At 36.0% G+C, this 14479-nt stretch overlaps 1 protein-coding gene across 1 annotated transcript in view; it reads right to left on the bottom strand.

Moving 5' to 3' along the window:
* The window catches only part of DOK6 (docking protein 6), a 242258-nt gene that overhangs the window by 51787 nt on the left and 175992 nt on the right, over positions 1-14479 (bottom strand). Inside the window, exon 6 of the mRNA XM_032681379.1 lies at positions 10036-10174. Coding sequence (XP_032537270.1) covers positions 10036-10174 — 139 coding nt within the window. The remainder of the gene's footprint in view (positions 1-10035; positions 10175-14479) is intronic.

Raw genomic sequence — 14479 nt, 5'->3', positions numbered from 1 at the left:
TACCAACATGGACAGTGGGACAGAATTCAACTTTGCAAATTTGGGGATGACATCAAACCAGGGGGAACAGTCAAACACTCAAAGAGGAGGGCTTCTATTCAGAGGAACCTCAGAAAAACAGAGGAAAAGGCTGACAGGAATGTCATGAAGTTCAGCAATGACATGTTAATGCTGCAACTGGGTCAGGGTAACTGTGTGCACAAGTACAGCCTGAGGACTGACTTGCTGGGTAAAAACTTTGCCAAAAGGATCTAGTGGTCCTGGTGATAATATGAATGGCAAGTGTACACATGCAGTGCTGGAGGTTAGTGACGCACTGGTCCACATTAGCAAAAGCGTGGCCAGCAGAATGGGGCAAGTCACTTTCCCCCACTATTTGGCACTTGTGAAACCACATCTGGAAGTCTAGTGACATGCACGAAGTCTTCAGGTTTGGGCCCAGGCAAACTGGAGGAGAGCCTGGCAGAGAACCACTAAGAAGCAGAATATGATGGATGGATTATGTGGCCAGTGTTTATTCACAACAAGAAAGCAAAGGCTATAAGAAATCTAACTCCAGTTTTTCTCTCTCTTTTTAAATGTATATTGTAGAGAAGACTGTTACCAGAGATGCACTGTGAAAAGGACAAGAGTTGACAGGTCACAGGCTATGGTAGGGGAAATTTGAGACACACTTAAGGAAAAATTCTTCACAAGGTGAAGAGCGAAGTGCTGGAATGAGTAGCCATAATCTGCATTGTTGCGGGTATTCAAAACTTGACTGGATAAGATCCTGGGTAACTTTATCTAGTTTTGATGCCATATCTGCTTTGAACAGACAACTGGATGATCTGACCACCAGCTCTCCCTTCCAATGCCCATATTTCTGATCCTATATTCAATAAGTTTGAAAATCTGAGAACTGTGCTGTGCCATTGCGTCAAACTGATGTTATTTTGCTGATTGTAGTAGCTGTACATCTTTGTATAATATAGCTACTCTAGTAAGTGAAATAATGCCAAACAAACAGTACAGGGTCTATAGTTTGTACTATTGGCTTACACTTCTCCTGAACCAGATTCCTGCACAACTGATAAATAAAAACTCTTAGCATGGCCGGCATGATATGGGATATCAGTAACATGAGAACAACAACCCACAGCTGACAGAAAAAAGGAACAGAACCAATCCCTATCTGGATAGGCTTTGATAAATACATATCAAAAGACTGCATGTACTTGGAAAAGTTCCTGTATTTCAGATATGGGTTTTTTTGATACTCAATATTTGTTCTCTTCAGTCATAATCAGAAAAATAAACATAATCAGAGAGATTATCATAAATAATTTTCACATTAAAAACCCTGTCATCTTTATAAAAAGAAGTAAAAAATTAAGACACAGGATGAATTTCACCTAATTTTTGTCCTACCAATAGGTACCTGATGAGCCAAAGTAGAAAAAGCACAGGAGGGAATTACAGATTAACTTTAGGGCTGTTATGAGAATTTTTGATCCCCTTTCAGATTATTACTTTTTATAATTCTCCTGTTCTCTGAAAAACACTTTGCCCCTCTGCAAATCATTGATAAAGAAGTTTCTTATTAGTCAGAGGCAAAGCCTTAACTATTCCCTTGGGTGATATAAAGAACTCCTAAACAGATTTGCTGAAACAGAGGAAGGCCTTGCTTGACAAGAGACGCAGAATGATACTATAACTCAAAAGACTGGTGAAAACAATATGAAAAAAACCTTTTTCAGAAGTTAATTCTTCTGTGAATAAGTAATTGACTATGATTCAGGATTTACTTGGTTATTGTTTTGTTGTTGTTCTATTCCTAGCATACAGCCGATTAATCTATGACCTTGGGCAATTCATATGCAGTTGAATTTGGCCTTAATCTTTCTGTGCCTCATTTTACTCATTAGTATAAATATTATAATAATACCTGTCTCCTGAGAGCATCGGATAACTTCATCAGCTTCTACTACTAATAATAGAAGCTCTATAGTTACTTCAGTTTATTTTATAAGAAACAGTTTTCTGAAAATAGTAGATATGATATTAATAATAAATTAAGCCCACTGGTGATGTGCTTTCAGTATTACTTTTTAGTAATACTTAAGTCAACATAACCCACTTCTCTGTTAAGAGAGCTGATGACATAAACCTACCAGCACAATTATACAAGCAAGTTGGTTTAAAGGTACACAATGCCAAACAAAACTTCCCTTCCATATTAAATGCTTCTCTGAGGTTAGTTAAGGAGAGGGCTGGGAATAGCCATAGAGGGTTCAGTCAGGCATGCAACAACTACCGTATAATTACAGCAACGATTCCTAATTTATCACTCATATCACCTACAGCTTTCAGCAAATAAGACTGCTAAACAAATCATCAATTTTGTTCAGGGAAAAATTTTGTTGGCTCTTTACTTTCTGTATATATGGAAACAAATATGAATTTTAGCTTGACAGTGCCTCTCCAACTACTTTTTTAGCTCTGCAAATATGCAATATTCTGCAAAGCACAAGAAAAGCGAAAAAAAAAGTCACAAATGTGCTTATGTCACCAACCTTCAAATCCTCTTATATTCAAATGCAACTTCATAAAGTTGAAATAAATTATACCTGACTTTTAAGAAATAGCTCTTTAAACAGTGCCTAGAAATGTAGATAGGTGCCTACAGTGATTTTTAAAGCGCTTACATGCTAAATTCTCAGGAGGCTTTGCATCTTCGGATACCTTATTATGCAAATATCTTTGCCCTGTTGCGTTTAAACAAGCTAACCAGACCATAGCAGCTTAAATTGAAATGCTCACAGTACAGCCCAGTTGCATGCACACATATCACCGAGGTGAACGGGGAAAACAATGTTCATAGGATTCATGTATGCAGCTTTAGGATGGATTCATAGGATGCAACAAGCTCCTTGCAAATAAAAAATTGTATTGTCTTAGTTATGAGACACATTTGCAAAACTTTTAATACAAATTTTGGTTCAGCTCATTCTTTACATAAGGAAGAAGGGAGATTTCAGTCTGAGTCTTAGGTAGCATGATGGACAGAAAGCTAGAAGAATACTGTAACAGTATACAAATTATTCCAGAAATTTTTAAGGAGGAAAGAATGAGAGTAATTTCTAAGTAAGGATGCACATCCATGTGGTAAGGGACTGGGATTTTAGGTCTAGGACAGATTTAGAGTATTATCTTTTTGAGAATTATCTTTTTGCATTCAAGATCATCCAGCCTTATGACTACAGATAAGAGAGATTTCAAAATTGTGTCAAATTAAGAATTGAATTTTTCCCACCATACTCTGAATGAAAACCCTCATGACTACTACCACTTCAAAAAAATTCAAAGATTTAGCTTTCAAGTGGCAAAACAACATTGAAATTACATCACCAACTACCAAAATATTTGACACACTCTTATGTAAGGATTTTCCTGTTCTCACACCTACCCACACCACTTACCTACACACCCCACAAACCTCTGTGTTGTCTGCAGTGTTTGAAACATGATGAGTAGCTCTGTTCCCCCCCACCCTGATACTCTAACACTTCCTAGAAGCAGTTGCACTAACCCTTTGTTACCATAGTGAGGATTTTCCCTATTCTGTGGTTTCATTCAAACAAACAGCAAACATCCAGGAACACCAGCCACCTACAGTGTTCCTCGGAGAATCTTTACACCTCATCTTTTCACCTCCCTGTGCCTCCGAGGTGCTGTATGGGGGCACAATGGACCCCTGCAGCTCACAGAGGAAGAGGGGGTAAAAAAGATGTTGACTTATTAAGAAAGGAATAAATGGGATGACACTTTAGTGGCTGTGGAAGTTTAAATTTCATAGTGGGATGAAGTATTTTCTTTTAGAAAGGGAATGGCAACAGCTACATACTTTTTGAATGTTGCTGCTGTATTTTGATATGACTAATGGTGTCTGAAAAAATGCCATTGAATTAAATCTACATTCAAGACAATATTTCATTTTGAATTAAAAAAAAAAGGAGGTCCAGTTGGAAGAATCATTAACTGTCACCCAGACTGAACTCCCACAAACCCTCTACTTTCTTATGAAGTGGTGAATGTTGGAAATAGACTTGTAAGTTTAGCATTTACTTCATCCAAGTACATACAAGTTTTCTGAGTCTGAAGACTAACAAGGAGTCTGGGAAAATTCTTAAAAAATTCTCATAGAAAAATCAGAATCAAGAAAAATGTCATTATGTGCTTAATGAACCAAGAACACAATGGAAAATTACTGATATTTCTGGGAATTGGGTTTACAAAACTCAAACCCAAAAGTACACTTATGTGAAAAAAAAAAAAGAAAAGAATCCAGTATTCTTGGATTTGTTGTTAATCTTGGCAAAATTTACAGATAGTCGTGGATAAATTGATCATGGTGGTGTTCCACCGTACCAAAGGAGGCTTAGACTGGGCATCAGGAAACATTACTGAGAGAGTGGTCAAAAACTGGAACAGGCTTCCTAGAGAGATGCTTGATACCTGAAGGTAGTGTTTTAAGAGGCATTTGGACAATGACCTTAACAACTTACTTAACTTTTGGTCAGCCCTGAAGAGGTCAGGTAGTTGGTCTAGATGGTCACTGCAGATCCTTTCTGATAGAAATATTCTGTTCTATTCTACTCTATTCAATTCTATAACAGAAAAAACTTCACAACACCCACGTGAATCAAGTAAACCATTCACCAACTGTGTATTGCAATAAAGCAGCCAGCTTTTTACAGGGTTATAAAATTTCTAAACAAACATTATACAGCAACATCATACAGTAGTTTCAGATGGGAAGTGTAGAACAATATTGAGCTAAGTATGAATGAATAACTGACCTGAGGCTATACTTTAACTTCCATAAAGTACATGAGTTTATGAATGACTATATGCATTTAGAATCTCAGTACTTGAGCTTATATATAAAATTTAGAAAGAGAAGAAAACACACTAAGAGACCAATATGTCATGACATGGGATCATCTATGAATGAAGTGTAGAATTTTCTTCTGTTTCTCCTTCAGGTATTGAGTCAACTCAAATGTACTTAGGCAGAATTACAACATAAAGGGGTTTTGTTACATTAAGTAAATTGCAGTGCTGAAATGAAGCCCAAAACCATATAAAATGTATTTAACTAAATATTTCATACATTCACTGGGTCAGCAGCATCCACTAGTATTTCCCATACTTCACAACTTGAAAATAATATTTGATAGGCATACCATTGCACAGAGACATAAATAAACCAGTTAAAGCTCTGAAGATCCAGTGGAAAATGTAGGATGCTTCAAATTGAAACCGTCATGTTAAAATTGAAATTTAGAATGTTTGATATGTTTGTTGATGATGTTTGACCCTGTAATGTTTCATGAGTATGTATTTAGGTTGTGATCAGGTTCAAAATACGTGAAGCTATAGATAATACAGACTTGTTTACAAAGCAAAGATAAATTAAAAGTTCCCTATTAAACCAATGCTATGTTCTCTGGATTCAGAGTTGTTTTTTCTGATCCTAAGACAGTCTACATTAACCTTCTTAATTCTATTTCCGTTCTTATTAATACTGTGTCTGACAGTACTGTAGTTTATATTTATCCTCTGACCAGTCTTATGAAATACTGTTACCCTCTTCATTTTTTTCAGATAAGAAAGATTAAATGACTCTGAGGCTTATTTCTTAACCACCTTCCTCTTCAACCTCTCCTTAAGCCCAGTTCCATTGCCTGATATTTGTCTTCTTTGACACATTTATTATTTCCCTCCTAATAATGTTTTTTAAAGAAATAATATAAAAACTCACTGATACTATCTTTTTTTAAATGACAGAAATCTATCATGATGACTTTTCCACTTACATTAAGTTGAATTTTAAAGACAAGACTTGTAAATAGTGAGAATAGAAGAAAAATATACAGACGCAATGTTTCATAGAGGTATTTATCTTCTGGGAAATGTTAAAAAGATCACAATCTAAAATGGCATTTTTATAGCTCTGTTGTCTAAAGTAAAACAAGTGTCATAGAAAATTTCAATGATAGTAAGTTATGAAACTTGGGCCATTATCATTTATTCCTGCATTTATACTTCAGTTTTATTCATGTTTGATTAACTTCAGCTGGTTAACATCAACTTTAGTGCTATCTTATTTAGAGTTATTTTTTTACACATTGTAAATTTTTATTCTTTTGAGATTGCATAATAAGTTTTTGCTGGTAGCTCTTGAAAGAAGTAATTTATAGGGCTACAAAGGTATGAGTATTTCCTCAGCATGCCTCCCTCATATGTGGAGTCATAACAAGGAAATCTACAGCTCTTAACCCCCCATTTTATACTTGAACAACAGTGGGGGCAGAAGTTATATCAGTGGAGGTTGAATGGCAGAAGATCAAAGCTGGCATTAGAGAGGAAATCAGGTGTTAAAATTCCAATGCCATGTTGTCACCCCGGTGCAGAGGTTAGATAGACAAGTGCTGCTGAGTACAACTGTTCAGATGCTGATGTGTGAAAACTATCTGAACTGAGATTCTTTAAAAAAAGATCACCAAACCTAACATCATCTCCTGATTGCAAGGAGGAGGATACTCAGCATTTATGTAAGTGAAGTGTTTATGCAGGATGAATTATTTGTTTTCCTTTTCTCCTCAGGATGGGTCAACTGAGAAGATATAATGGTTCATTGCTGCCTGTAAACCAATTCAGTTCAGTAAACCTGCAGAATCCTTCTCCTTTTAGTTGGGTGTTTTTGGGGTTTTCTTTGGCCAAATTAACAAACTGAACTGAACTCACCGAACCAGATAGGCACCTAAATTAACAGAAAGGAAGATGAAGGAGCTTGCAGTCCAGCCTGGGGACAGGGGAGGGTGATAGAGCTGGCTGTTAAGACACTCAGAAATGCATTTTCCATGCAACACCACACTACAGGTAGTGGGGATATATGCTATTCTTGAGGCTAACACTTTTTTTTTTTTCACAGTAATTTCAAGACTGACAATCCAACCAGATTTCTAAACATTACATAAAAAATCCGCAAACAAAGTGGGTAGGTAGCAGAGAGGGGAAGGAGAGGGAAAAGCCACGAGATTTATAAGAATGTAGATTGTTCAGATGATAAAAACAGAGTTGCTGACACTCTCCTATAGGTAACAGAACAGCAAAAAATAATATCATGTAAATCGAAAGACTATAGTTGTTCTTTTTAATTAATTTGTTATGTTGAAATTAAACCCACTAACAAAACACTGCCATATTGCCCTCTCTCATGCAAAACAACTACAAAACAGAATTATTATCTATATTAAACTGATTCATCAAAAAAACAAAGACTGAAAAAAGCGGATATACAGATAACAATTTCCCTGAAAAGAATTTAGATTTAAGTACCATCATTAACCTAAATTTGTTATTGTCCCAAACAAAGCGAGCATAAAACACTATCACTCTGCCAGCCTAACGTTTCAAACTTAGTCAAGAAAACCACCTGAGCTAAATTAGATCACTGTCCACTTTGCTGTAATATTTGAATAAAATCCAGTCTGCTTTGATCTCAGTAAAACCGACAACCAACTCGAATCTACACCTATGTCAGTGACTATTGATCTCATATTTCAGGTCTTTCTTCCAGTGTTATGAAGGGATTATTGAAAGGATTATTTGAAAGGCAAATGAGCAGAAGATGAAAGTGTGCACATGACTGCCTGTTTAAACTGACTGGGCTTCTCCTGCTCAGGGTGACAATGAGGCAGACTTGGTGCTGTATGAACTGCCACAGAACAGAATTTTGTTTCCAGTCCACGCACTAATGGGAAGAATTAGTTTCCTTCTGAAGTCTCTCTTTTATTAACATAGTTATCCAGCATGTTACTTAGCTTGAGCAAAAGATTTCTTAGCGTTAAAATGAATTTATTGTTTAGCATTCAGAAACAGAATTTTTGTGTGCTGAGACGTCCATAAACGGAGTAAGTGTGGCCTGTGGCTGCCTGCAATACCTTTATCCGATAAGTCTCTGGTGGCAGTAACTAATTTTACCTCTTTTCTTCTACCAGAACTTGTTTCTGGTTTTTTTTGTGTGTGTTTTGTGAGTTATTTTTTGCTTTTTTTTTATTATTAAGGTGATGCACTTTGTATATTCGTTATGAAAATTAACCATTATCTATATAGTTCATCAAGGTTGCTCCAGTAAAAAAAAACACTGAAAGACACTTATGGCAGCTAAATCCCTGATTTAAAATATACTTTTACCTGCATTTCAATTTCAGATTTTATGGAAAAAATATACGTAGGTTTTGGTGAAACTGCTGGAATTAGATATTGGAGAAGTAACTATACTTGATAAAAGCTATGTAACATATACTTAGTCTATTTGATATCTTCAGGATTTGTTTCTAATATGAATACAAGTCAAATGTTGCAGATGGCACAGATGACCCCTTAAATGTTCATTACCCTGTCAGTCAGGAGCAGCCGAGCTTCTAAATTCAAGCTAACATTAGTTTATTAGTTGAAGGATAAAATCAGGTTTTTCAGCCTGTTTTACACAGCCCACAGTTTCCATGCAACCTACAGTAGTCTATGTGGGCCTCTACTTATCTCCCTCTGCAGATCACAGTGCAGCCTCGTTCAGGAGCCAAGTACATCTTACACTGTGTGGTTGATGAATCATTTCTATTTCTCAGCCTGCTCTCGGAGTTTGATATTACGCACCATATGGCCACAGCCTTCATAAATGAGGTTTTAAGGAAGTCATCCGATGGCAGAATGGAAATGGCTTTGCTAAGCAGCAAAGCTGATAATTGACAAGAAGAGCTGAAAGTGATGGTTCCGTGAAAGGAAAATCCTATATGATCCTGGTCTAAGTTCTTTGGCAGCATGAAAATGTTCTAATTTTTCTTACTGGTGTGGACACTTTAAAGGCAAACATACTTATAATGATGGTTTTTCATGCTTTTTGACTATTATTCAATCACTTTTTGCCCAGTAGAATTCAGTTATTTCTTGCCAGCTCTTCTACTACTTCACATGCACTTACACTCACTACATCTTGTGTTAGGCTTTCCAGCAATTGCTCCTGCATCCCTAAACTTATTGTAATCTTGATTGTGAACTCTCCTGTTCCTGTGTTTTCTGGTCAAATTTTGTCATCTCAGCTACTATGCAAATGCTCCTACTTTGTCTAGTTTTATGGAAAAACTCTATCTTTCTCCATAAACCACCAAAAAATGCCTTTTTTATGGCTTCTCAACTCAGATTTTTCTTACAGACATGCAGAGTCTGAGAGGAACATTCAACATAAGAGATTTGTGTGGAAATCTAAGTATTTTTCAAGTTTATTTTTCAGTGAATAGAGGAAGATAGACTTCTCTGAGGAATAATTAGGAGAAGTTGAACATTGGGGTCTAAGGTTGCTCTTTGCAAGAGTCTTTGTCTTACGACTGTGAAGAAAATATTTTGACACTCGTGGATTGTGGGGGCATAGGATCATGAGGGAAGGAAGGAAGAGAAAGTCACTGGAAAATTGTGCATCACTTGTGCAAATTTGAAATTCTGAACTATTAATATTAAAATAGGTCTTTTTGAACTAACATTGTATTGCTGTTTATCATAATGTATGGAAAGTAATTTCTTTCAGGTATTAACAAAAACCGAACACATTTGCTGTCACCTAGTAAGTGTTTATAGTGGTATTTTTTCCACCTGCGAGGCCATGAGGCACAATTAACACTCATTCATCGATAGTCAACACACAAAGGCTTAATCTTTGAGTAACAGAGCCACAATTTTAGAGAGAGTGACCATGGATCTCATGTCTAATGGTATCCACTGTTCCAAAAAAGTCACCAACAACAGATCGTTGTCTTACATGTGCTGAAGATACCTGACCATGAAAGTATATAAATCTGAAAGTCTGTTCTGTCTTAGCCACACAGCTAATACCATCACTGCAGCTGAATCCACAGATTGCTGTTACTCCATAATTCTTTGGTTTATTACCAATTTTTATACGTTTAAATTTTTTTAGTGAAAGCACCTTACCCTTGCCTTCTGCTCCATTTCCATCATTAATCTTTCATGTTGTTCTGCTATTGCCAGTGTTGCAGAATGGACTTTCTGATATATCATTTCTCCTTCCCGTGTTTGAAACGTGAACAGCCCTTCTCCTGTGTCACACATCCTGCAGGGAGATTTAGGCAAAATGGAAAGAAAAAAAATGAATACTGTGTAATTTTTCCTAATTACTATAAAAAGTACACATCTCACAATGGAAAATGTCAACTTTTGTAGTTAAACTCTCAAATTCCAAACATTTGCAGTTATTCTTATAATTGGAGACAGAAAAATTCCAGGAGATGGGCAGAACTTCATGAATGTAATCTTTAAATTCAGTTTTAGTCATCGTCTGGATAGTGAAAAGCAGTCTTTAGCATGGAATAAAAACTTGAGGTAATAGAGTCAGTTATTACCAGCATTTTTCCAAATGTCTGCACTGGCGAGTGGGAAATAAATTTAATTATTTTAATCAATTGATGCCAGAAGAACATAGAACATCATGACTTTGAAAATCTGACATTTTAAAAGAACACTGACCAATCAAAAATTCTATTATGGTTAATTATTACAAAGAAGCTGTATGGAAAGACAGCATTAAAAGGGTTAAATTATAACTATCTCAGTGCATTTATGTGAGGCAACATCAAAAGCTATGTTGATAATTACAAAAGCCATTCTACAAAAGTCTGTTTGAGAATGGGAACAGTATTTCTGTCATATAAGAAGATAAATAATGAAAAAAATCCTCCAGAAACAAAATTTCCTTTCTTCTTTTGAGAGAGCAACTGCTGTCATCCTTATCTGTGGTATCAGTGGGGTATTATTTTGAGGAAGAAGAGTAGTACTGGGTGATACAGGAAATGGGAATAGAGAATAATGTTAGATTATTGTTGGAGGGTGTATATGGTGTTAAAGAGTGCTGCAATTTGATGGATTTATATTAGTAGTTCCATCATATTAGCAGTATCTGATTTCTGTATTTTTTATGGACTTCTTGCAATTTTAGAAATGGAACTTCAAAGATTCTATTTTATTTAGCCTGATACTTCCAGTAAAGATTTTCAGTTATCTGTGAGAGAAAATTGTTGACTTAAGTCACCGATGCATACCATGCTTCAACAATAGGAGGATTTAGATTTGCCTAAAACACCAGATTACTTTAATGTTTTGGATGTTTATATTATTTTTAGAATATCAAATTTTGTTAATACCTCAGCACCTTCAGCATGGTCCCAGAAAGTCTGAAACATACAGAATTACAAAATAGTTTATGAAAATATGTCCCAAATAGTCTAACATATCTTTAGAATTTGCATCCCAGATTCTGTATGATTATTCATACACTGAATTTTACAAAATATTTTCATATCAAATTAATTAATTTTTGTGTATATATATATATATATATATATATATATATACATCTCCTGCTATATTACACGCTATTATATTACAGTTTTTAGGAAATGGAATAATTTTTTTCATGAGACTTATCTTTTTGTCAAATTAGAATACAGCTTCCTAAACAATTTTATTTCAAAAGTCATCTTAGCAGGACTGTTGAGCTATATAAGGGACTGCTGGGGGTTCAGCAGTTGCTTTTGATTTCAAGGTTGACCAGTGAAAATAAAATCTTATTAACACTTACAAAATGTTTCCCTGTTCACTGGAGGAGACATGCTGCTGTGAGCCTCCTACAAAGAACTTATGCATGCGTGTGTTTGGGAAGAATAAAAAGTATTGGAGGCAGAAACAGTAAACAGAGGTACTTCTGGAAAATACCTGGTAGAAATACTTACAAATGATCAACTGAGGTGTTGAAAAGAAAGTCATAGTCTTAAAAATATATAATTAATATTATCCATATTGACATTATCCATAATTCTGGAATAAAACCCAGTTTTCTTCATTGCAAGATGTAAAGAAAAGGTAATTCATTTTGTAGACAGGTACTACTTAATCAGTGTTAACATGATGTGCCAATTAATAGATTTAAAAAAAAAAGGTTTTGTATTAAATTCCAGTGGAGATCAAGATCCCTGCTGTAAACATTTAAGATATTTTATAACCTTAGCCACAGTCCTCCAAAGAGCTTCTGGTAGAAATAAATTGTCTCCAGAGTTTTGTGACATTATGGCAACAGCCTTTCATATCCCTCAGGGCATCATATAGCTGGTACTCTGCTTTTGTGTGAAAAGATCTTAATAAAATTCAAACAGCATGAAATGGAAAGTCTGGAAAAAATGATGGGGTTTCAGAAACTGAAGGAAAATATGATCTTTTTGTTGGTTTCAGAGGACGAAAAATCCTACAGGGATAAAAACAAGGAAGTGGACAACTGGGCATGAATAAAATTCAGGACTTAGCTGTATGTTTTCAGCATGCAAACCCCAACCACCACTGTTGCTGATCAGAGTAGGGTCTGTACTGCCTATGTGAGCCCTGGTGAAGGCACTGGTGTGGGCTGTGGCACTGCCCTGGCACCTGACCCACCACGCAGGACAGTGCTGCAGGGTCCTGCTTCCCAACCTCAACAGGTGGCTGTGGTGGACATGTCATGTCAATGTTGGAAAGTTGTTGATAGCAGCCTTCTCCTGTGGGCTTCCCTGGCTAACAACGGATGATGTGCACGCAGCTGCTCAAAATTGGAGGTGGAGGAGAATTATGGGCATCATTTCTTAAAGTGCTGAATTCCCCTAACTCCCTTTGAAGTTTAACAGGACTTGAAGCCCCCCAAAATGAAGCAGTTGTTATCTGGCACATTTGAGCTAGGCAAAAGCAGCAAAAAATGTTAGCATAAAACTTTCTTTCATCTGTCTAAACTTATTATTAATAATCTGTCTCCCAAAGGAGATGAATCCCTTTGCCAGAGTAAAGTTTTCCTGTTCAGCTCCTCGTAACACTATTCCTCTGATCAGATGAAAATCTGAGTTTAGACCTTCTAGTCTAGTCTATTCTAGTCCAGCTAGTGTTGTCTTGTCTTTTTTCTGTTCTATTCTATTCCAGTTACAAACCAAGATCAGTAGCATCATTAGGGTTACTCTCAGTCTTTCTAGAACAAGGAAACATAGACTAAAATAGAAGCACTCCTAAGTATGACGGAGATGGGGACAGGGAAAGGAGTAAGTGTGCTCTCCTAATCTTAAGGGTTCTGCCAAAAAAGCAGAGGACCTTTACTTATCTGGCTAATAGGAATGGACAAGCCCATGAGCTGAAAGAAGACTTCTTGTCTTGTTTTATTTATAGTCAAAACATAGTCAGTAAACCAAAACCCCTTTTTGTCCACAGCCCTCTTAGATGCAAGATAACTGTCCATATAAAGCTTCAATTTCAGGTTTAGCCATGCTAATGTGTTGCTTTATTACAAGTAAAAATGAAATAATTGTGGGAAAATTCAAATTTCTCTATGTTCAAAGAACACATGGTCGATCAGTTGCCAATTTAATAGCATTTTCATAACTTTTACGTGCCCTAGAATCACTTTAGAGAAAAGGCAGGACAAAGGTGTTGACCTCTTATTTTCCTGTACTGTCACAGTTAAGCAGTGCAGCTCTACCAACTCAGTATGACCTTCACTGTCAAAAAAAGTCAATGATTTTGTATAGTTTAATTTTTTTATGAGAGACTTACAGTCTGCAGGGGCTTGAAAAATGCTGATCTATTTCTGTGTTTTTCAACTTTAAAACAGGGATGTCATTAACCTATGCTTTAGGATATTTAAGGATTCAATGCATTAAAATGTATGAAGTCCTTTGACGGAAATAGGAAAATGCAGTTTTTTTGCCTGTATTATTAGAGAATGATATAACAGGATAGACAATGACACCAGTAGATAAACAGTGTTGCAAATAATTGCAAATTTTTTAATTCTTAAAATGCTGCAACAGCTTTTCCCAATCGTCATTGTTAGTAGATCTGGCTCAAGAGCCAGGAGAAAGAATAGTGATAAGGTGAGAGCTAAGCTTGTGGCCCAGGACAAGCTGGATTCAGAGATCAACAGAGAAATCTCTTACTTTTATTCAAGGAAAAATTTCTGTTCAAGTCAAAGAGGTTTTCCCACCACTATTGTCAGATTTTTTCAACATTTCCCAAATTCATATAATGGTTTCCCACTGCCTCTGCTCACTATGTAACTTCAGTCTTTTAGATCAGAATCAATGCTATATATTAACCTTGTAGAATTCCCTTCAAAAAGGAAACTGTTGACTTGACTTGACCATCATTTAAAAATAGCACTTTTTGCTGAATAGAAGTTCATGCTATCATGTCATGATTGAAGTGTCTTAAAAGTTTCATAGTGCAATATTCAGAAAACTGCATGAGAGGACAATAATTTGACATCTCAGCTTCATTTCACTATTTTGGTCAAGGATAAAATACATTTTCATGATAATGAAGGTTGTCTGAAAACTGAGAGGCCCAGAAAAAT

Source organism: Chiroxiphia lanceolata, chromosome 1 (genome assembly GCF_009829145.1).
Source record: "Chiroxiphia lanceolata isolate bChiLan1 chromosome 1, bChiLan1.pri, whole genome shotgun sequence".
NCBI lineage: Eukaryota > Metazoa > Chordata > Aves > Passeriformes > Pipridae > Chiroxiphia > Chiroxiphia lanceolata.
Note: the sequence above shows the minus strand (reverse complement) of the source record. Positions and strands in the feature narration are given on the sequence as shown.